The sequence below is a fragment of the Haliotis rufescens genome, unplaced genomic scaffold (genome assembly GCF_023055435.1).
Source record: "Haliotis rufescens isolate VD_foot unplaced genomic scaffold, xgHalRufe1.0.p SCAF_27, whole genome shotgun sequence".
Classification (NCBI taxonomy): Eukaryota; Metazoa; Mollusca; class Gastropoda; order Lepetellida; family Haliotidae; genus Haliotis; species Haliotis rufescens.
Genome location: NW_025963968.1, coordinates 5,706,366 through 5,731,544, shown reverse-complemented (window position 1 = coordinate 5,731,544; position 25,179 = coordinate 5,706,366). Strand labels below are relative to the sequence as shown.

The 25,179-nt window shown below is 44.5% G+C and overlaps 1 protein-coding gene across 4 annotated transcripts in view; it reads right to left on the bottom strand.

Annotated features, from left to right (window-relative positions):
* LOC124121745 (chitin synthase chs-2-like) overlaps positions 1-25,179 on the bottom strand; it is a 75,768-nt gene that overhangs the window by 3,259 nt on the left and 47,330 nt on the right. For all 4 annotated transcript variants that reach the window (XM_048402603.1, XM_048402602.1, XM_048402604.1 and 1 more), the window contains exons 6-18: positions 23,122-23,286; positions 22,270-22,350; positions 21,350-21,448; positions 20,694-20,916; positions 20,061-20,198; positions 18,654-19,762; positions 11,642-11,824; positions 10,824-10,900; positions 9,679-9,814; positions 4,696-4,849; positions 3,875-3,997; positions 2,347-2,482; positions 1,448-1,648 (exon numbers count right to left, since the gene is read on the bottom strand). In XM_048402603.1, the coding sequence (XP_048258560.1) occupies positions 1,448-1,648; positions 2,347-2,482; positions 3,875-3,997; positions 4,696-4,849; positions 9,679-9,814; positions 10,824-10,900; positions 11,642-11,824; positions 18,654-19,762; positions 20,061-20,198; positions 20,694-20,916; positions 21,350-21,448; positions 22,270-22,350; positions 23,122-23,286 (2,825 nt within the window). The remainder of the gene's footprint in view (positions 1-1,447; positions 1,649-2,346; positions 2,483-3,874; positions 3,998-4,695; positions 4,850-9,678; positions 9,815-10,823; positions 10,901-11,641; positions 11,825-18,653; positions 19,763-20,060; positions 20,199-20,693; positions 20,917-21,349; positions 21,449-22,269; positions 22,351-23,121; positions 23,287-25,179) is intronic.

Here is a 25,179-nt window from a genome sequence, read left to right as displayed (position 1 = left end):
TGTATGATGACTAAGTGTTTTTCATAAACAAAACATAGAACAAAATATGTTCAATGGCAGAGTATTGTCTCATTGTCATCAAAGTCAGTCACACGCACAGAACACATCAAAACACAACATTGTGACATGTCAGGTTTTATAATATAATCTTGGCAAGAGGAAAAAATAACCTTACATAACAATGATAACATCCAGTTTCCTTTCGCGTTAATTCGTGAGGACAAATAATCATGAAAGATCATTTCTCTATAAATCTATATTTATTAATTATCCCATTACACATAACTCCAATGCGTCATGGGTAGCTATAAGCCTGCCTTCGTCTACTCACACACAGACGTTCCCCTAAAGACATGGGTAGGAATTAAATATTACAACCTTTATGATGAATTAAAAAGTTTGCTAGAACAAGAAAAGATAGATCTCCATGCAATTAGCGAATTAAAGCTTCGAACTATTTGAGTGAAGTTTAGAAGGGGACTATTACGTTTTAGAGTGTGAGTGAGTATGGTTTTACGCCGCTTTTAGCAATATTCCAGCAATATCACGGCGGGGGACACCAGAAATGGGCTTCACACATTGTACCCATGTCGGGAATCGAACCCGGGTCTTCGGCGTGACGAGCGAACGCTTTAACCACTAGGCTACCCGACCGCCCCATTACGTTTTAGAAATAATGAAGGTAGGTGGCAAAAAATCCCATATATGCAAGAGAAACTGTCCTTTAAGTGATCAAGGTGTGGAGGACGAATATCATTTTCAACTTGTATGTGCTACTTCGATGCTACTAGAACTGAATATCTACCAAAGACATGTATAACTAATGTAAATATGTAAACATTAAAAAGATAATTGCCACAAACGATACAGAACAAGTTTGTTTATCAATCATGCGTATTATAAGAATGTATTTTGTTAAACGATTTTTAAAATTATGTATTTTGTCTCTACCATACTTGTAAACTGTTATTTGTATATGGGCGTACATCCTTCATACTAATAAAGTATTTATCGATTGAATTATGTGACATTCATCAAGGTTACACAGGGTATGAAACTCCCAACATTTTCAGCCAGACCACAGGACTGGCTAGCTGAAATACTTGCCAGCCCTGACCAAAACCTGCCTGCCCACTATAATCATATGTTTCTCAGGATAATTTAATTAAAACTTTAAATCGAATTCATTGAACATGAAGTAATGCAAGAAAAGAAATAGCAAACACTTTTTAGGTCAGATTTGTATTTAATATCCTAGAATACATCATGTAAATAATGCTTATCATCGGGAAATATTTAGAATATTTTTACATATGAAATATAACCCGACCGTCGGGCAGGGGGATTTGAAAATCTGGCAGCCCGAGTTGAAATCAACCCGTCTCGGACGGTCGGGCAGGCAGGTATTTCGAACACTGGTGTAACACGTGACGCTAATGCAACATACCCTGGTCGTATTGGAGATGATGTCTCGCCGTCACAGGCTTCTTGGTGTACGTCTTCATGACGTTATCGTCCATGACGCATCGGCCCCGGAACAAGCTGAAACAGCCTGGACTACACAGCACGGACCCGAACACGTGCTCCGCGGACTTCTGGAGCCAGTGACCAATGGCGTACTCAAACTTCTGGTACCACACGACGGGGCCTAAGTACAAATGGATCCATATTTGAAAAGAAAACATCTTATTTTGATTTTTTTACGTAATTTAAAAATGATTCTGTAACAAAGTTGTGAAGCAAAGGGAGTGAATGTTTGAGTACGATTCAACTCATGGTCGACAGTTAAAGTGAGTGAATGAATTGGGTTAGACGCCGCTTTGAACAGTATTCCAGTTATATCATGACATGTCAGTTTAAATTGGGAGGAAAGCCCGAAGTGATGCAAGTCTCAGACGCTTACCACTTTGGTGAAACCCACGAGCATGGGTGTGGTGCTGACAAACCTAGAAACATAATCGGGGCGAACTTGGATTCGAATCAACAATCACAGGTTTCTGACGCGTCCAAGGGACGCAACTCTGCGCATCTAAATACGACGACCTTGTCTATATGACGACCTATACTGTGGGTGAGTTTCTTCATACGAGGACATCTGTCACTCCCTAGGTATTTTGAGTTGATGCCCATTTTATTCGGATCTCCACGGAGTGAGTGAGTTGGGGTTTATGTCACTTTAAGCAATATTCCAGCTTCCCACATTGTACCCAAGTGGGGACTCGACATCCAGGCTGTCTACCTGACGAGCAAACACGTACCCCACCACCCGGATCTTCACAGAGGAAAGAATCAAATGAGACTGCCCATTGTGTTGTAAACATGTATGAAAATGATTGTCCTTCGCACCTGACCCTTTCGGTTTGATCCTCCCACAAGCTGCAGCTACATCCGGGTTCTTCTTCATCCGGTCAACCAGAAGATGGACAGCCTCGGGCTGGAAGTCCACGTCGCCATCGAGGGCCAGCACGTAGGTGCTGTTAGCCTGTGGAGACACGTGGCAGAGAATATTACCTAGTCAAGTGGAGACACGTGGCGGAGAATATTACCTTGTGAAGTGGAGACATGTGGCGGAGAATATTACCTAGTCAAGTGGAGACACGTGGCGGAGAATATTACATTGTGAAGAGGAGACACGTGGGGGAGGATATTACCTAGTCAAGTGGAGACACGTGGCGGAGAATATTACCTTGTGAAGAGGAGACACGTGGCAGAGAATATTACCTTGTGAAGAGGAGACGAGTGGCGGAGAATATTACCTTGTGAAGAGGAGACACGTGGCAGAGAATATTACCTTGTGAAGAGGAGACACGTGGCAGAGGATATTACCTTGTGAAGAGGAGACACGTGGCGGAGAATATTACCTTGTGAAGAGGAGACACATGGCGGAGAATATTACCTTGTGCAGAGGAGACACGTGGCGGAGAATATTATCTTGTGAAGAAGAGACACGTGGCGGAGAATATTATCTTGTGAAGAGGAGACACGTGGCCAGAGAATATTACCCTGTGAAGTGGAGACACGTGACCAGAGAATATTACCTAGTCAAGAGGAGACACGTGGCGGAGAATATTACCTTGTGAAGAGGAGACACATTGCGGAGAATATTACCTTGTGAAGAGGAGACATGTTGTGGAGAATATTACCTAGTCAAGAGGAGACACGTGGCGGAGAATATTACCTTGTGAAGAGGAGACACATTGCGGAGAATATTACCTTGTGAAGAGGAGACATTTGGCAGAGAATATTACCTTGTGAAGAGGAGACACATGGCGGAGAATATTACCTAGTCAAGAGGAGACACGTGGCGGAGAATATTACCCTGTGAAGAGGAGACACGTGACCTGAGAATATTACCTAGTCAAGAGGAGACACGTGGCGGAGAATATTACCTTGTGAAGAGGAGACACATTGCGGAGCATATTACCTTGTGAAGAGGAGACATGTGGCGGAGAATATTACCTAGTCAAGAGGAGACACGTGGCGGAGAATATTACCTTGTGAAGAGGAGACACGTGGCGGAGAATATTACCTTGTGAAGAGGAGACACATTGCGGAGAATATTACCTTGTGAAGAAGAGACACGTGGCGGAGAATATTACCTAGTCAAGAGGAGACACGTGGCGGAGAATATTACCTTGTGAAGAGGAGACACGTGGTGGAGAATATTACCTTGTGAAGAGGAGACACATGGCGGAGAATATTACCTTGTGAAGAGGAGACACGTGGCGGAGAATATTACCTAGTCAAGAGGAGACACGTGGCGGAGAATATTACCTAGTCAAGAGGAGACGCATGGCGGAGTATATTACGTTGTGAAGAGGAGACACATGGCGGAGTATATTACCTAGTCAAGAGGGGACGGGGAAGGACTTACAGTTTGGACCATGCTGTCTGGCAGGGCATTGAGGAAGTCTTCAGTTTTTGAAACATTGGTAACATCGATGGACGCGTGGTTCTCCGCCAGCTTGTAGCCCAGGAGGTAGTACATGTACATCACCTGTAACGACACTCACTGTAGCAACGTCTGCATCTACACCTTCACCCACAGCTGCACCTTCCCCTACATCATGTTGACATCTACAGGTAAATCAACAGCTGCGCGTCTATCTGTAAATACACTTCTATCTATATCCACATCTTCATCAATATCCACGTGTATATCTACATCTCAAGGTAGATTATCGTCCCGTGAAGATCCGGGTTAGAATAGTTCTTCAGCAAACCGATGCTTGCCGTAAAAGGTGACTATGCTTGTCTATGAGACGACAAACGGGATCAGGTGGTCAGGCTCGCTGACTTGGTTAATGCATGTCGTCGTATCCCAATTGCGTGGATCGAACTCATGGTATCAATCACTGGAGTGTCTGGTCCAGACTCGACTATTTACAGACCGCCGTCATTATAGCTGGAAGTTTGCTGAGCGCGGCGTTAAACAAGAAACAAACATAACAAACAAACAAACAAACAAACAAACTAGGTAGATTATATATAATTATCCTCTCTTGTGTCCCCACCGCGAATTGGCTCGAAGCCCGAACAGCATCATAGTCCCTACTCCCTCACTCACTCTACATCTTCGTCACGATATGGCTGAACTATTGCCGATGTGACGTAAAGCTTTAACTCACTCACTCTACATCTCCACTTCAATTTTCTTAAGCAGCGATGTGGAAGATGGGATCCGATCTGTTTTACCTGCGACCATCTCTTCCTGTGTCTGATCTTGTCTTTGTCCTTGAGGTGGACAATGAATTTGTTTTGTCCTGGGAAGGTCCACTCTACCCGAGCACCGTAGGGCGTCTTGCACTTCACCGCCTTTCCCAGCTTCACAGGCCGGTTGAGAAACTCACTGAAAATAGGTTAATTTGGTGTAGTGGTCTATATACAAGTATATTTTATTTATTTCACAAATGCAGACAGACATACACATGTGTTTTTCTAATCAAGATAACCTTCATAGGTCTGTACAGTGAGTGAGTAAGTGAGTGAGTGAGTTGGGTTTAACGCCGCTTTTAACATTATTCCAGTCATATCGCGGCGTGTCAGCTTAATGTGGGAGGAAAGCCCGAAGTGGTGCAGGTCTCAGACGTTTACCACTTCGGTGAAACCCACGAGCACGGGTATGGTGCTGACAAACCTAGAAACATAATCGGGGCGAACCGGGATTCGAACCCACAATCATAGGTTTCTGGCGTGTCCACCTTGTACCCATGGGGGCGCATATCAAGCGAATGTCTGCTGACATAATGATTGAATTCACATGGTTCTCACATTATGGGTCGTCATATAGACAAGGTCGTCTAAGGCGCCGTAATTAGATGCGCAGAGTTGCGTCCCTTGGACGCGTCAGAAACCTATGATTGTGGATTTGAATCCCGGTTCGCCCCGATTATGTTTCTAGGTTTGTCAGCACCATACCCGTGCTCGTGGGTCTCACCGAAGTGGTAAACGTCTGAGACCTGCATCGGTTCGGGCTTTCCTCCCACATTGAGCTGACACGCCGTGATATAACTGGAATACTGTTAAAAGTGGCGTTAAACCCAACTCACTCACTCACTCACTCACTCACTCACTCAGAAATATGACTAAAACATAGAATGACACATAACATTGATGCATCGTCAAGTCCTGACACAACGTTGTCGGGTATAAACACCGACGGACTTCAGTTTCATATGAGCGTAAGAGTGTGACATACTGATAATGAACACCGACCAATAAGGAGTGAGTGAGTGAGTGAGTTGGGTTTAACGCCGCTTTTAACAGTATTCCAGTTATATCGCGGCGTGTCTGCTTAATGTGGGGGGAAAGCCTGAAGTGATGCAGGTTTAAGACGTTTACCACTTCGGTGAAACCCACGAGCACGGGTATGGTGCTGACAAACCTAGAAACATAATCGGGGCGAACCGGGGTTCGAACCCACAATCATAGGTTTCTGGCGTACCCAAGGGACGCAACTCTGCACAGCGAATCGCGGCGCCTTAGACGACTGGGCCACCCGTGCCCCCGACCAATAAGGAAGTTATCTCACATATACATGTATGTTTCAGGTCGTTTTATCCGGACGTTACAGTATACGGAGTGCGTAGAAGGCCAAAACATTCAACAGGAAAAGCCTTAAGTCTAATTGTTGCGTTTGAAACAAACCGATTAAATCCCTCTACAGAAAGGTTGTTATGTAACACTGTCTACAGCAATCTCTTCTTAATCTAATGTCACTAAGGTCCACGGTTACCACCGGGCGGGCATGTTCTTGTCGTTATAACAGATAGTGTTTCATTATCCTCCGTAGTTATCTTATTTCCTCTTAAGAATGCTGCAAAAAACGCCTTCGAGAGACACGAGGAAGACTCCAGTAAGACTGAAGTGGGTACTGTGTCAGATACAGAAGCGAAGCATCCTGTGGAGATAACAAACACGGTGGACATGTAAAGGGAAATTGTTTTCAAACTGTCAAGGCAGACCTTCCGATAGTAACATGGCTATTCAACATGGTGGTGGTTTGGTGTGTGACAATATATAATTTGGCGCTGGAGCAAGGGGCAAATGGATAGTTGATAAATATTTTCATATCTACACTTTTACGTTAATGCGCGTTTTATATAACTGTGTTATTATCACAAACACACACACACACACACACACGCACGCACGCACGCACGCACGCACGCACGCACGCACACACACACACACACAGACAGACATTCAAACAGATATGGTAACCAGAAGCGTTTGTGTGATTGATGTTTAACGCTGCACTCGGAAATATTCCAGCTATATGATGGCGCTATGTGAACAATCGAGCCTGGACCAGATAATATAGTGATTGATATTAAGAGCAAAAATCCGCGACGTCGAGGTACGATGATTCACAATCAACCAAGTCAGCGAGCCGGACCACCCGATCCATTCAGTCTGTTCACAGGTTGCTGTGACCAATGTCCCGGGCACCTACGGGTTGAGCTGTCTCATGCTAACACGTGCACTAGTGGTCAGCGCCCCATTGCAAATTAAAGGCCTCTTAAATGTTGTTGCATACTTTACATGAGGTATTTTCAAATAAGGATTGACTGTGTATACAGTCAATGCTTATAATTAAATTCGACAACGTAAAACATGTTTTATCTACAATAGTTTAACCCAAAACAGTTGTATATATCAAAACAGACAAAAATGACGACATTGATAAACATTCCAGGGCCCACTTTCACAAAGCGATCTTAGTGCTAAGATGATCGTAACTCCCATACTTTAACATAGGCTTACAATAGTTGTAGTGCTAAGATCGCTTTGTGCAAGTGGGCCGAGGTGTAGGAATACATACAGTGGCGTGACATGAATCAGGTGATCGTTTAATTTATGCACATAACTTGACACGCCTACACAGTCAGTAGCCAATCAATGGAGAGTGGGATTAAAACAATGTTCACTGGACCTGTCAATTGAGGCAAGAGGCGAAAAGAACTGCAACAGTCAGACTGTAACGAACCGGAAGAAATATGTCAGAGAGAAGGCGGCTGTTTCAAATAACATGGTCATTTACTGCGTGATTCAAACATTACTTCCCTGATTACGGTAAAACACAGTTGGAGAAATGCTAGTTAGAAATGAAACCGGAAGACATGAAAGTTGAACCGAGGCGAGCGGGAAAAAACAGGCGAGCGAGCCTGCACATTTGCTGTTACATTCATTCTCGGCCGGTTTCAAAGGGTAAATGTCCCGTGCATGACGATACACGTGAGCAGAAAGGAAATTCCCTCGACCGTAATAATGGGATTCCCCGACATTCCGCAGTAATAAAAGTAGTGCGCCGCGGTGGGCGTGGCTTAATTCCTTACATTCATTGGCACACTCCGTCGCAGTGCACACTCCGTCGCAGTGGTGACTCAGCATAACACCATTGCCACAGGCTAATTTGCATATCACGTGACCGGACTTTTCTCTTGTTTTTAAACAAACGCGCTTTTTCAGAAATCATTATAGAACGGACTAATGCAAGTATTTGGGGGCGCTTTACATATTGTTTTGCATAACTATATAGATATGCTACTACAACTGCGACAGTGAGTTGCATGACAATATATATTTATGCATCAAAGTGACCGTGTCGCTAGCTCTCCGTTGGGCTTCGATGACAGCACGTGGAGCCGTACAACCAATGTAAACATAGGATAACTACGCAAAAACAAGTAGATTTTTACGTATTTGCATACTTTCTCAATGAAAGTTAACCATTCTTTGACATTTGTTTATGAAAATGTGGAGACTTGTCAAACATGAAACGGATGAAAAGCATATGCAATATCTTGAATGGACCAAAGACGTATATAGAATGTATGTATGTACGTCCGTGAATGGACTGTGAAAGATGTGACGAATCGTCACATGGCGCTGGCCTGTGGCAGAGGTACTGATTCATTGGCACTCTCCTACCCAGAGTTCCTTGCGGCCGGCAGCCAGCCAGCATAGTACCTCTGCCACAGGCCAGCGCCCACTCTCCTACCCAGAGTTCCATGCGGCCGGCAGCCAGCTAGCATGTTCTGCTGAGTCACCACTGCCTGCGACGGAGTGTGATTCATTGGGAAATAAATGCAATAACACGTGACCAATTCAGCTAATCAGAATGCAGGAATTTCCATGAACACAACGAAAATTTAATTATATGGATATACAGATCATTCATATTTTCAGTCATGTCAGTAAAATTCCTACAAAGTGTGTCAACAGTTGACCAGCGTGGAGGCTACGGATATTTTCAAAATTCTCTGAACTGATGAGCCAAAGAAACTAAACATGTCATATTGTCATATGTTTGATTTTCAATTGAAAATGTTGAAAGTAAGCGATATTATATCCAAAATGTGAACTGTACAGGTGCTTAGTTAGCACTCAAAAATCCCGAGGCAAGAGAGTTAACTGAAATGTCCAGTTTATCGTAGCCCCACCAGTGGCTTTTAAGAGTCTCTTCTAAACCTCTCCTATGGAGCAATCAGATTCCACTTCTCGTATCACTCGCATTTACTTCAGACAAGATGGCGGCGCCCAATCAAGATCTATGTTGTGATAAAACGGGTCTTACATTGCGACCTGCATCAAATCACGTAAGCACCTTGATTAAAAACATGAAAAGATTTGGAAAAATCTGTTGACAACGAGTTGGCGGTGCACATGCTTTGCAAATCCTGCAATCGGCCGAAATCTGCACGACAGATTACGAACCGGATTTCGATTTAGATGCGCGATTTTGATTGGATTATGCATAGACTCGTTAGTCTAGCCAAAATGTAACTCCATAATACCAGCCTAGTTCGGAAAGCGAGGAAAGTGGACTTTTGTAGTCATTTAACTCCCTTGCATAGGGAAGATGGCAATCAAAGGATACTTTTACATTGTTATATTTACAAAACTAAAATTTGATCTTCAACTTTTTTGTGTGAATAATACGGAACTGCTGATGGATATCTTCGACATCTTATCTTTGAAAATCAATACATAGAATTATCTCCCTTGTTCATCATTGCAACTTATACATGCCACTTAGAGAAATATTATAGCGTGCTATACTGAAGTTAATTATCACAATGCCCCCGCTGACTCCAAATATCCCCGCTATAGCACTGCACCGCAACATACACTCATCAACACTCGCATCCTAAAGTGCAACTCCGCCGTCCTTACCTTGCAGCCTCGTCTAGTAGTCTGTTGAGAAGAAGCACAAAGTCATTTGGAGCTCGTCTTCCTGTCTTCTTCCTCTTCCTCTCCGGTCCTTCCTCAAACGTCTCATCACACATGGCGTCATCAAACAAGATATGCACTGCGGGAGGTCATTTTCATTTAATCGGTGATATGTTATCGTTAGTCAGTGGAGAAAAGTGAGTATGTGTGTTGTCTTAAATGGCGGGAAAACCTCCAGGGAGTGTGAGTGAGTAAGGTTTAGCACCGCTTTTAACATTATTCGAGTTATATCACGGCGGGTCAGCTTAATGTGGAAGGAAAGCCCGAAGTGATGCAGGTCTCAGACGTTTACCACTTCGGTGAAACCCACGAGCACGGGTATGGCGCTGACAAACCTAGAAACATAATCGGGGCGAACCGGGATTCGAACCCACAATCATAGGTTTCTGGCGTGGACAGCGAGTCGCGCCGCCTTTGACGACTGGGCCACCTGTACCCCCCCACTAGACTAGATACGGAGGACTATTACGGTGGCCCATAAGTACGGTGGCCCATAAGGGACATGGAGTCTGTTTTTCCATATTTTGATATTTCACTTACTTTTATCGTAACCTTTTGCAAATAAACACGATTTGTCTTACAAATATGTGATAAATCATGTGTAAAGAAGAATGATATTAAATCGCTGAAAAGTGAAACGAAAATGTCAAAAACAAAAACGCAAATGTCAAAAACTAAAATGAAAATGTCAAAAACAAAAGCGAAAATGTCAAAAACTAAAATGAAAAAATACAGAAAACTATTTTTTGTTGTTGTTTCATTTTAGTTTTTGACATTTTCGCTTTAGTTTTTGACATTTTCATTTTAGTTTTTGACATTTTCGTTTTTGTTTTTGACATGTCCTTTTTAGTTTTTGACATTTTCGCTTCACATTTCAGCGATTTCAATAGCTACTTGAAAGTACATTTTCCATGTTTTCGGTTGTTTTTATACATGATTTATCACATATTGGTATGACAAATTGTGTTAATTTGCAAAAGGTTACGATATAAGTAAGTGAAATATCAAAATATTGAAAAACAGACTCCATGTCCCTTATGGGCCACCGTAGACTATGAATGAAGAAGCAATCAGAGCATCCTCCCGACCTTCAAATTCGTAGTAATCCACATCCGCTTTCAGGTTGTCTTTTGCAAGCTTCTTAGCGCACTGGTCATGGTCTAATCTAAACACAGAAGAGACCATCATGTCGGCAAGTATCTTCATAACAAGCTTAGTATCACACATACGTCGGACGTCTTCCACAGACAATCCAGTGATTGATATTGTGAGCAACGATCAACACCGCCGGGGTACGTTGACACCCATCAACAAAACCTAACCACCCGATCCATTTGGTCGCCTCTTACGACCAGCAAAGGCTACTGGGGGCCAATTGTAACCCGGAACCCCCATGGGTGCTATTTGTTAAGGTCGAATTTAACAAGAAGGTTATTTCTTTCTCATATTGAGCAATCTTAGAATCTTAGTGAGTGAGTGAGTTTTTACGCCGCTTTTAGCAATATTCTAGCAATATCACGGCGGGGTACACCATAAATGGGCTTCACACATAGTACCCATGTAGGGAATCAAACCCGGGTCTTCGGCGTGACGAGCGAACGCTTTAACCACTAGGCTACCCCACCGCCCCTTGCCGTATCAAGGTGAGGGAGTGGTGAGGTGAGGATGAGGAGGAATGGTAACGAGTGGTAGGTTCCCTTACAGGATAAGCTTCTACATTGTAGAATGATTGTCACCAGAGATGATTCATAAGGTGACACATGGTGACTGTATATGAGGTTGGGATTATTCTCCGATGTTACAACATTGAAGTATGTTGTAGTGCAGGACGAACGGCAGTTGTAAAGCTTGGTTCGCGAGGTGGGTCAACCAGACCTTACACTGTTAGCGTATTATTGCCCCCTACCTGAACAGCGACGTTAGAATCTGCATCATTTCCTGCTCGTTCTCGTGCCACATCGTCGCACAGATGTAGATCATAGGGTGGCTCTGTGAGTCGGGCTGGTCGACCTCGTCCTTCTGCTGCCGGCGACTGTGGAGCAAGGCGAGGTCGGGGACAGGGCTACAGTAGTGCGGCAGGATAAACAGCCTGGAACAGAACAGTAGGGTGTACTGGTGGATAAACAAGCTGAACAGAACAGTTAGGTGTACTGGTGGATAAACAACCTGAAACAGAACAGTCAGCTAGGTGTACTGATGGATAAACAACCTGAAACAGAACAGTCAGGTGTACTGGTGGATAAACAACCTGAACAGAACAGTCAGGTGTACTGGTGGATAAACAACCTGAACAGAACAATCAGCTAGGTGTACTGATGGATAAACAACCTGGAACAGAACAGTCAGGTGTACTGGTGTATAAACAACCTGAACAGAACAGCCAGATGTACTGGTAGATTAACAACCTGGAACAGAACAGTCGGGTGTACTGGTGGATAAACAACCTGAACAGAACAGTCAGGTGTACTGGTGGACAAACAACCTGAAACAGAACAGTCAGGTGTACTGGTGGATAAACAACATGAACAGAACAGCCAGATGTACTGGTGGATAAACAACATGAACAGAACAGTCAGGTGTACTGGTGGATAAACAACCTGGAACAGAACAGTCAGGTGTACTGGTGGATAAACAACCTGAACAGAACAGTCAGATGTACTGGTGGACAAACAACCTGAACAGAACAGTCAGGTGTACTGGTGGATAAACAACATGAACAGAACAGTCAGGTGTACTGGTGGATAAACAACCTGAACAGAACAGTCAGATGTACTGGTGGACAAACAACCTGAAACAGAACAGTCAGGTGTACTGGTGGATAAACAACATGAACAGAACAGTCAGATGTACTGGTGGACAAACAACCTGAACAGAACAGTCAGGTGTACTGGTGGATAAACAACATGAACAGAACAGTCAGGTGTACTGGTGGATAAACAACCTGAACAGAACAGTCAGATGTACTGGTGGACAAACAACCTGAAACAGAACAGTCAGGTGTACTGGTGGACAAACAACATGAACAGAACAGTCAGGTGTACTGGTGGACAAACAACATGAACAGAACAGTCAGGTGTACTGGTGGATAAACAACCTGAACAGAACAGTCAGATGTACTGGTGGACAAACAACCTGAACAGAACAGTCAGGTGTACTGGTGGATAAACAACATGAACAGAACAGTCAGGTGTACTGGTGGATAAACAACCTGAACAGAACAGTCAGATGTACTGGTGGACAAACAACCTGAAACAGAACAGTCAGGTGTACTGGTGGACAAACAACCTGAAACAGAACAGTCAGGTGTACTGGTGGACAAACAACATGAACAGAACAGTCAGGTGTACTGGTGGACAAACAACCTGAAACAGAACAGTCAGGTGTACTGGTGGATAAACAACATGAACAGAACAGTCAGGTGTACTGGTGGATAAACAACCTGGAACAGAACAGTCAGGTGTACTGGTGGATAAACAACCTGAACAGAACAGTCAGGTGTACTGGTGGATAAACAACCTGGAACAGAACAGTCAGGTGTACTGGTGGATAAACAACCTGGAACAGAACAGTCAGGTGTACTGGTGGATAAACAACCTGGAACAGAACAGTCAGGTGTACTGGTGGATAAACAACCTGGAACAGAACAGTCAGGTGTACTGGTGGATAAACAACCTGGAACAGAACAGTCAGGTGTACTGGTGGATAAACAACCTGGAACAGAACAGTCAGGTGTACTGGTGGATAAACAACCTGGAACAGAACAGTCAGGTGTACTGGTGGATAAACAACCTGAACAGAACAGTCAGGTGTACTGGTGGATAAACAACCTGGAACAGAACAGTCAGGTGTACTGGTGGACAAACAACCTGGAACAGAACAGTCAGGTGTACTGGTGGATAAACAACATGAACAGAACAGTCAGGTGTACTGGTAGATAAACAACCTGGAACAGAACAGTCAGCTAGGTGTACTGGTAGATAAACAACCTGGAACAGAACAGCTAGGTGTACTGGTAGATAAACAACCTGGAACAGAACAGTCAGGTGTACTGGTAGATAAACAACCTGGAACAGAACAGTCAGGTGTACTGGTAGATAAACAACCTGGAACAGAACAGTCAGGTTTACTAGTGGATAAACAACCTGAAACAGAACAGTCAGGTGTACTGGTGGATAAACAACCTGGAACAGAACAGTCAGCTAGGTGTACTGATGGATAAACAACCTGGAACAGAACAGTTAGGTGTACTAGTGGATAAACAACCTGGAACAGAACAGTCAGCTAGGTGTACTGATGAATAAACAACCTGGAACAGAACAATCAGCTAGGTGAACTGGTGGATAAACAACCTGAAACAGAACAGTCAGGTGTACTCTTGGACAAACAACCTGAAACAGAACAGTCAGGTGTACTGGTGGATAAACAACCTGGAACAGAACAGTTAGGTGTACTGGTGGACACACAACCTGAACAGAACAGTCAGGTGTACTCTTGGACAAACAACCTGGAACAGAACAGTCAGGTGTACTGGTGGATAAACAACATGAACAGAACAGTCAGGTGTACTGGTAGATAAACAACCTGGAACAGAACAGTCAGGTGTACTGGTGGATAATCAACATGAACAGAACAGTCAGGTGTACTCTTGGACAAACAACCTGGAACAGAACAGTCAGGTGTACTGGTGGACACACAACCTGAACAGAACAGTCAGGTGTACTGGTGGACACACAACCTGAACAGAACAGTCAGGTGTACTGGTGGACACACAACCTGAACAGAACAGTCAGGTGTACTGGTGGATAAACAACATGAACAGAACAGTCAGGTGTACTCTTGGACAAACAACATGAACAGAACAGTCAGGTGTACTCGTGAATAAACAACCTGGAACAGAACAGCTAGGTGTACTGGTGGATAAACAACCTGGAACAGAACAGTCAGGTGTACTGGTGGATAAACAACATGAACAGAACAGTCAGGTGTACTGGTGAATAAACAACCTGAACAGAACAGTCAGGTGTACTGGTGGATAAACAACCTGGAACAGAACAGTCAGGTGTACTGGTGGACAAACAACCTGGAACAGAACAGTCAGGTGTACTGGTGGATAAACAACCTGGAACAGAACAGTCAGGTGTACTGGTGGACAAACAACCTGGAACAGAACAGTCAGGTGTACTGGTGTATAAACAACCTGGAACAGAACAGCCAGATGTACTGGTAGATAAACAACCTGGAACAGAACAGTCAGGTGTACTGGTGGATAAACAACCTGGAACAGAACAGTCAGGTGTACTGGTGGATAAACACCCTGAAATAAAACAGTCAGGTGTACTGGTGGATAAACAACCTGGAACAGAACAGTCAGGTGTACTGGTGGATAAACAACCTGGAACAGAACAGTTAGGTGTACTGGTGGATAAACAGCCTGAAATAAAACAGTCAGGTGTACTGGTGGATAAACAACCTGGAACAGAACAGTCAGGTGTACTGGTGGACACACAACATGAACAGAACAGTCAGGTGTACTGGTGGATAAACAACCTGGAACAGAACAGCTAGGTGTACTGGTACATAAACAACCTGGAACAGAACAGTCAGGTGTACTGATAGATAAACAACCTGGAACAGAACAGTCAGGTGTACTGGTGGATAAACAACCTGGAACAGAACAGTCAGGTGTACTGGTGGATAAACAACATGAACAGAACAGTCAGGTGTACTGGTGGATAAATAACCTGGAACAGAACAGTCAGGTGTACTGATGGATAAACAACCTGGAACAGAACAGTCAGGTGTACTGGTGGATAAACAACCTGGAACAGAACAGTCAGGTGTACTGGTGGATAAACAACCTGGAACAGAACAGTCAGGTGTACTGGTGGATAAACAACCTGGAACAGAACAGTCAGGTGTACTGGTGGATAAACAGCCTGGAACAGAACAGTCAGGTGTACTGGTGGATAAACAACCTGGAACAGAACAGTCAGGTGTACTGGTGGATAAACAACCTGAACAGAACAGTCATGTGTACTGGTAGATAAACAACATGAACAGAACAGCTAGGTGTACTGATGGATAAACAACCTGGAACAGAACAGTCAGGTGTACTGGTGGATAAACAACATGAACAGAACAGTCAGGTGTACTGGTGGATAAACAACCTGGAACAGAACAGTCAGGTGTACTGGTGGATAAACAACCTGGAACAGAACAGTCAGGTGTACTGGTGGATAAACAAATAAACAACCTGGAACAGAACAGTCAGGTGTACTGGTGGACAAACAACCTGGAACAGAACAGTCAGGTGTACTGGTAGATAAACAACATGAACAGAACAGCTAGGTGTACTGATGGATAAACAACCTGGAACAGAACAGTCAGGTGTACTGGTGGATAAACAACCTGGAACAGAACAGTCAGGTGTACTGGTAGATAAACAACATGAAAAGAACAGCTAGGTGTACTGATGGATAAACAACCTGGAACAGAACAGTCAGGTGTACTGGTGGATAAACAACATGAACAGAACAGTCAGGTGTACTGGTGGATAAACAACCTGGAACAGAACAGTCAGGTGTACTGGTGGATAAACAACCTGGAACAGAACAGTCAGGTGTACTGGTGGATAAACAACCTGGAACAGAACAGTCAGGTGTACTGGTGGATAAACAACCTGGAACAGAACAGTCAGGTGTACTGGTGGATAAACAACCTGGAACAGAACAGTCAGGTGTACTGGTGGATAAACAACCTGGAACAGAACAGTCAGGTGTACTGGTGGATAAACAACCTGGAACTGAACAGTCAGGTGTACTGGTGGACACACAACATGAACAGAACAGTCAGGTGTACTGGTGGATAAACAACCTGGAACAGAACAGCTAGGTGTACTGGTACATAAACAACCTGGAACAGAACAGTCAGGTGTACTGATAGATAAACAACCTGGAACAGAACAGTCAGGTGTACTGGTGGATAAACAACCTGGAACAGAACAGTCAGGTGTACTGGTGGATAAACAACATGAACAGAACAGCTAGGTGTACTGATGGATAAACAACCTGGAACAGAACAGTCAGGTGTACTGGTGGATAAACAACATGAACAGAACAGTCAGGTGTACTGGTGGATAAACAACCTGGAACAGAACAGTCAGGTGTACTGGTGGATAAACAACCAGGAACAGAACAATCAGGTGTACTGGTGGATAAACAACCTGGAACAGAACAGTCAGGTGTACTGGTGGATAAACAACCTGGAACAGAACAGTCAGGTGTACTGGTGGATAAACAACCTGGAACAGAACAGTCAGGTGTACTGGTGGATAAACAACCTGGAACAGAACAGTCAGGTGTACTGGTGGATAAACAACCTGGAACAGAACAGTCAGGTGTACTGGTGGATAAACAAATAAACAACCTGGAACAGAACAGTCAGGTGTACTGGTGGACAAACAACCTGGAACAGAACAGTCATGTGTACTGGTAGATAAACAACATGAACAGAACAGCTAGGTGTACTGATGGATAAACAACCTGGAACAGAACAGTCAGGTGTACTGGTGGATAAACAACCTGGAACAGAACAGTCAGGTGTACTGGTAGATAAACAACATGAAAAGAACAGCTAGGTGTACTGATGGATAAACAACCTGGAACAGAACAGTCAGGTGTACTGGTGGATAAACAACATGAACAGAACTGTCAGGTGTACTGGTGGATAAACAACCTGGAACAGAACAGTCAGGTGTACTGGTGGATAAACAACCTGGAACAGAACAGTCAGGTGTACTGGTGGATAAACAACCTGGAACAGAACAGTCAGGTGTACTGGTGGATAAACAACCTGGAACAGAACAGTCAGGTGTACTGGTGGATAAACAACCTGGAACAGAACAGTCAGGTGTACTGGTGGATAAACAACCTGGAACAGAACAGTCAGGTGTACTGGTGGATAAACAACCTGGAACAGAACAGTCAGGTGTACTGGTGGATAAACAACCTGGAACAGAACAGTCAGGTGTACTGGTGGATAAACAACATGAACAGAACAGTCAGGTGTACTGGTGGATAAACAACCTGAACAGAACAGTCAGGTGTACTGGTGGATAAACAACCTGGAACAGAACAGTCAGGTGTACTGGTGGATAAACAACATGAACAGAACAGTCAGGTGTACTGGTGGATAAACAACCTGGAACAGAACAGTCAGGTGTACTGGTGGATAAACAACCTGGAACAGAACAGTCAGGTGTACTGGTGGATAAACAACCTGGAACAGAACAGTCAGGTGTGCCGGTAATCAATCAAGTACACCACACGGTGATATAGGAATTTATTTCCATTACTAATTGAATGGCAACGTCAAGGGATAACCAGTCTCGATTATCCAAAGAAAAAGATCCCGGTACGTGTAAGGTTAAAAAGTGGTGAAACTTATATATGAATGGATCCCTGAAAATCAGTAATGACTCTAGGTGTTCAAGAAAAGGGTAAGCATGTCCTGCCCTAATGGTAGCCCTCGCCACTCACACAATAAGTAAAGAGTTAATGAAAGAATAGGCATTTTAGTGAATGAAAAATCTGAACAGTTGTGGTTGTCACAAGCATTTGTCCTACCTACTACATAAGCTGTACGCCACCCTATATCATGTGCAATTAAATACATAAACGAGTCTGGACCAGACAATCACTGGATTGATATTTTGAAAATTGAGCCATGACGTCTGGGTCGATGACATGCAATCAACCAGTCGCGACCATCCGCTCCATTAAGTAGCCTCTTACAAAGAGCATAGATTGCTGGTGACCTATTCTAGCCCGGAATCCCTATGGGATATGGGGTGCTTTGGGTTATGCACTAAGTCTAAAAATGCAGAAACTTAAACATGATAATTCTTTACTGGGACTTACTGTGGTGTGAAGGCAAGCCTCTTGATCGGGGTCACTATCCACACATGGACACACATCATAACCTGGGACACCCAGCCCAGGATGAACGCTCCCAGCAAGAGGCCATACTTTGTGTCCATTTCATGGACGCAGATATTGATCCCATAACCTCCTCTCAGGGAGAAGATATTGGCGACATCTGGCAGGAACTGGAGAAGAAGGAAAAGGACTGGGGACGCGAGGGTGAGAGGCAGCGAGAAGGCAACTCTCTGGAGGCACAGCTTACACGCAGTGATTGCGAAGTAGAAACAAAGCCACGTAGTGCCGATGTGGATGAAGAATGACTCCAGAGCCGGCATCATATGCATCCTGTTTGGAGTCCTGTGTGGACAGGCAACTGATCGTTTCGATCTTGGTAATGTCCCAATACTGGTGGGGGATAAGGAGCTGGAGCTGTTGTATGTTGTTGCTGTAGCTGCTGATGTGTTAGTTGATACCGGCATGGAAGCAGTTGTCACGTTGAAGGTATTTGTTGTTTGTGTCATTGATTTTGACATTGTCGTCGTCGTCGTTGTTGTCGTCGTCGTCGATTGGTTAACAGGAACATCCTTGGATGACATGTACATTGCTGGTATAGGATTGTTCAATTCAGGCACCAGGTATGTCTTCAGCAATACCACAGCAATAAGAATCCGGAGTATGGAGGACACCAGGCATGCTTTGTTACTCCCTTTCGTCCGTGTCTCGAGATCTAGTTTGATGCCCCCAATCTGGTCAGGCAGGTAATTGCTCACCCACCTCAGTGACAACAATACAAGGCCCGCAACGCCCCATATACGTAGTTCCAGAACATCGGAGTCCTTCACCTTCACCCCTTTGACCTTGACCTCGGAGAAGATAATATGCAAAGAACACAGAACTGCGGCTCCACACTGCAGAGCAAGAGCTCCCAGGCGCATTCCAAACCTAAACCACTTCCTGTTCTTCCCTGAAACCACAGTCCCAGTAAGGGCTGGTAATATCCCTGTTACCATGGTGATGGTTAACGATTCCGACGTGGTGAGGAAGGGAAACACTTTAAACGCTAATCCATACAACGCAGCACCATGAAGAACCTCCGTCACACAAATCTGTAACATATAGATGGAAGATGAACATAAGGAATAAGAACGGCTTACAATGTATGTATGTATGTATGTATGTGTGCGTGCGCGTGTGTGTGTGCGCGCGCGCGCGTGTGTGTGTGTGTGTGTGTGTGTGTGCGTGCGTGCGTGCGTGCGTGCGTGCGTGCGTGTGTGTAGGCAGGTGTGTGTGTGTGTGTGCGTGCGTGCGTGCGTGCGTGTGCGTGTATCTATGTTTGCTTACATGGCATTCCAACACGTATGCCAGTTGCTTGAAGGTGACTTTATGTTGTCATTTGATACTTACATATATGAATACGGATCTGACTGGTTTCTCCTTCTTGCCGAATATAATCCCCCAGGAAGTCTGTAGGACCTTCAGGACATCCGGCAAACTGATGCAGATGGCAAGCAACCAGGCGTAGTGGTTCAACATCAGATTCTCCTGCTGGGAACCAACGAAGAGATGCTGAGAGCGCCTGTTTATGGCGTTAAAACGGTCAATACTTGAAGGGCGACTATGCTTGTCGTAAAAGGCGACTAACGGGATCGGGTGGTCAGGCTCGCTGACTTTCTTGATACATGTCATCAATCCCAATTACGTAGATCGATGCTCATGATGTCAATCATTGGATTGTCTGATCCAGACTCGATTATTTTACAGACCGCCGTCATATAGCTGGATTATTGCTGAGTGCGGCGTTAATTACAAACAAACAAACATTTCATCAATATGATAGATACCAAGTGGCAAAGGAGCAGGCAACAACAACAAAAGTGAAACAAATGCAAAAGCAGTATTCGAGCAATATGTTTTAGCCTATTGCAATGGCGTTAGACTTGTTCCTTATAGATATCAATATCCGCATCTCTATAATGGACTCAAGAAAGAACTTACTAACAACAAATCGATATAAATTTATAATGATGATTGTAGTACCTTGACCCCGGGAAGTCGAAGTTTGCCTATTTGCTCCGAGATGTGGAAGAGGTGGAGTTTGCTGAGGACTGCACACCCCATGACCCCTATCACCAGGAATATCACCACAAGCACCTTGCTGACCTTCATGATCTTAGTGCCAAGGCCTTGGAAACAGGATTCTCCAGTAGTGAGGGGGCGGTCCCTGAAAATGTCCCATCTGTCTCCTAGCAACGCCTCGGTTCTGAAAATATAATCCTGAAAATTGGCTGTATGCAAAATAAACTACATTCTTCTTTTGCTGATGCTGATGTCTTGACTCATTTGCCAACATAAGCTAGTTTTGACCCTATATTTATCGTGATGCATAAGTTCATAGGTAGCAGACGCTGAAGACCATTCTCGCGGCTTTTGCTTAGTGGGTAGAGTCCACTGATTCATATCGACACGTTAGCCAATGTACAAATGATATTCCAGTGACATATTTCTGACAGATGATAACAGTTCCATAAAAACGTAGATTTTAGTTGAAACACATCATCGAATCGGAGGTTCTTGGACGCCGTAGGTGCGATGATGTGTTTCCCTTCCCTACAGCCTCAAGTCAGACACAGCAGCCTTGTAAAATGACTATACACGATGAGGATAAAATGAATATATACTCAAGTGCCACTCACTCCTCCTGTTTTGCCGTGTATTCATCCGAGGACCGGCCTAGACTCCCCGCTCCGCTGTCGATTTCATCATTGGTTAGATCTGTCCTCTCCGTCCGGACGCTGGAGAGGGAAGAATGGACAGACAACATGTTACAGTGTGTCCTTTCTGTTGTAAATCGGCCTTCATTTCCTTAATCGTCACTAGTGCAGGTGTTACCCGCGACCTTGATACAGGTGTTAGCCATGACCTTGGTGCAGGTGTCACCCATGACCTTGGTGCAGGTGTCACCCATGACCTTGGTGCAGGTGTTACCCGTGACCTTGGTGCAGGTGTTACCCAAGACCTTGTTGCAGGCGTTACCCATGACCTTGGTGCAGGTGTTACTCGTGACCTTGGTGCAGGTGTCACCATGACCTTGGTGCAGGTGTCACCCATGACCTTGGTGCAGGTGTCACCATGACCTTGGTGCAGGTGTCACCCATGACCTTGGTGCAGGTGTCACCTATGACCTTGGTGCAGGCGTCACCCATGACCTTGGTGCAGGTGTCACCTATGACCTTGGTGCAGGCTTCACCCATGACCTTGGTGCAGGTGTCACCTATGACCTTGGTGCAGGTGTCACCCATGACCTTGGTGCAGGTGTCACCCATGACCTTGGTGCAGGTGTCACCCATGACCTTGTTGCAGGCGTCACCCATGACCTTGATACTGGTGTTACCCATGGCCTTGATCATAACCATGCGATGACATTGAGAATCTTTTGCAAACATCTCTGTGTCTCTGTCTGTGTGTGCGAGTTCAGTTATGGTACGTATTGCAACCGCTCGATCCTGATGACGGCAAGCCTGGCATACTGGGGGTCTTTTCTACTCTGAAATCGAAGGTGGTACAATACTTCACCGAGGCAGCTGATGACGTGTCACTGCATCCGGGTACTGACCTGGCAGTGGCTGAGCTTCTTTGGGATGTCCGCCCAGCATCGTCCAGTGGTGGGGGGTTAATCTCGACAAGAGGGATGTCCCTAGTAGAAACATAAATCATATTATCAGCCATGCGGGGACACAGGTGTCCCAGTGGTGGGCGCCGTAATTCGTTATGCATAATTGCACCCATCTCGGATTCGACCCGATAATAATCAGATTCCGATGATGATTTTTCAGGACCATGATATTAGTTCTGGCAAAGTGACAGAGGCCTACATGTCACTGCCCTCCGAAATTCAGCTGACACGCCGTAAATGAAATGATGGCGTCAAACCTAAGGACACGGCTTTCCAAGGTCGGAATCGTACAATGGATATCTTACGATAAGGGAAACGTATTTTGTTGTTTTTATTTACGTATGTTTTCATCATTCTACACACAAAAAACGTGTTTTGCAACGTATGAAAAAACAATTCAGGCCATTTCGTCACTTGTTTTTTTTTCATGTTTGCTCTGTCGTGTATTGCCACGATCTGGCGGTTACCATATTAGGAATTTTGAAGATAAACTCATGGAGATGGTTAAGTGACGCGGAAGTTTCTAATGCATTTTTTGTACAACGTATACATATTACCAGAAAGACGACGTTGAGGTCGTTAACGTTTACCTCATTATTGAAATCCAGGATTAGGATGTTGCGGACAGACCAAGGGTCATAATCGGGTAGAACTCGTAACCCCGATGATCGGCACCCTACCCCACTTGACCACCCGACAAGTAACTAGCAACCGTTAATGATTAACAGTCAGGATCACGTGGGCAGGGCGATGATGACACTCTAATTAATAAATCAGCATAACAAAAGTTACCGTCGTTTCGGTACGGTCTCTTCGTAGTCTGGTTCCATCTCGATGGCAGCGTTTCCCATGTTTGGCACCCGAGAGAAGGAGTTGAGAGGGGGGTTGCTAGATGAAGGGGGTTGGAAACTCCCACGTCGTGGTGCGTTGTCATAGTGACGACGACTGGACGGTGGACTAGATACAAATAATAGACTTGGTCACAAAAAATTAAAAACAAAATATTGATCACAATTAAGAAAAAAACATCCCAAACATCAAAACAGTACATGATGATCACAAACAAGAAACTTTGTCGACAACAAATATGAAAATAGATTTGATCATAGTGATAATAACAGATTTAATCACTAACATGAAAGAAGACGTTCTCTTTAATGAGCATGTCAAAGGCTCAGAATCCGTGCTTGTGGATTCCGGGACAGAATATGTCCCCCATAGCCGGTGCTTGCCGTCACAGCGGACTGTGAATTGGGTTGTGCGTCATCGTTTCCCGATTTCGTGGATCTTTGCTCACGATATCAACCACACGTATGCTTCGTCCAGGTTCAGTTATTTAGTCTGAGTGTTATTGCTAGACTGGGGGCACGGGTGGCCCAATCGTCTTAGGCGCCGCGATTCGCTGTGTAGAGTTGCGTCCCTTAGGCACGCCAGAAACCTATGATTGTGGGTTCGAATCCCGGTTCGCCCCGATTATGTTTCTAGGTTTGTCAGCACCATGCCCGTGCTCGTGGGTTTCACCGAAGTGGTAAATGTCTGAGACCTGCATCACTTCGGGCTTTCCACCCACATTAAGCTGACATGCCGTGATATAACCGGAATACTGTTAAAAGCGGCGATAAACACAACTCACTCACTCACTCATAAAAGCCAATATTTCCGACTTAATCAAAGTTTCCTCTTAATGAACACTATCCGTTTCCGTTATCAAGACAAATACATCCGCACACAGAACAAACAAGAGGTTAAAGCCAATGTTTCATCAAAAAAACCTACGAAATAAGGAGTGCTCGTGTTATTGATCAATAGAGAGAGAATGCGAACCTTTGCGAAATATAATCACAACTGCAAGAAAAATAGGTATTACTTTTGACATGCATATATTGATTAAATTCTATTTTTTATCGGGATTCATTATTTCTTATGAGGTTGTTAAACGTCATTGAACAGCCCCGCGAAGATCCTGGTTAGCATAGGTCTTCATCATCCTATGCTTGCTGTATGATGCCTCTATGCTTGCTGTATGATGCCTCTATGCTTGCTGTATGATGCCTCTACGCTTGCTGTATGATGCCTCTATGCTTGCTGTATGATGCCTCTATGCTCGCTGTATGATGCCTCTATGCTTGCTGTAAGATGCCTCTATGCTTGCTGTATGATGCCTCTATGCTTGCTGTAAGCCGCTCTATGCTCGCTGTATGATGCCTCTATGCTTGCTGTATGATGCCTCTATGCTTGCTGTGTGATGCCTCTATGCTTGCTGTGAGATGCCTCTATGCTTGCTGTATGATGCCTCTATGCTTGCTGTATGATGCCTCTATGCTTGCTGTATGATGCCTCTATGCTTGTTGTAAGATGCCTCTATGCTCGCTGTATGATGCCTCTATGCTTGCTGTATGATGCCTCTATGCTTGCTGTGAGATGCCTCTATGCTCGCTGTATGATGCCTCTATGCTTGCTGTAAGATGCCTCTATGCTTGCTGTATGATGCCTCTATGCTTGCTGTAAGATGCCTCTATGCTTGCTGTATGATGCCTCTATGCTTGCTGTATGATGCCTCTATGCTTGCTGTGAGATGCCTCTATGCTTGCTGTATGATGCCTCTATGCTTGCTGTATGATGCCTCTATGCTTGCTGTATGATGCCTCTATGATTGCTGTATGATGCCTCTATGCTTGCTGTGAGATGCCTCTATGCTTGCTGTATGATGCCTCTATGCTTGCTGTATGATGCCTCTATGATTGCTGTATGATGCCTCTATGCTTGCTGTATGATGCCTCTATTATTTCTGTATGATGCCTCTATGATTGCTGTAAGATGCCTCTATGCTTGCTGTATGATGCATCTATG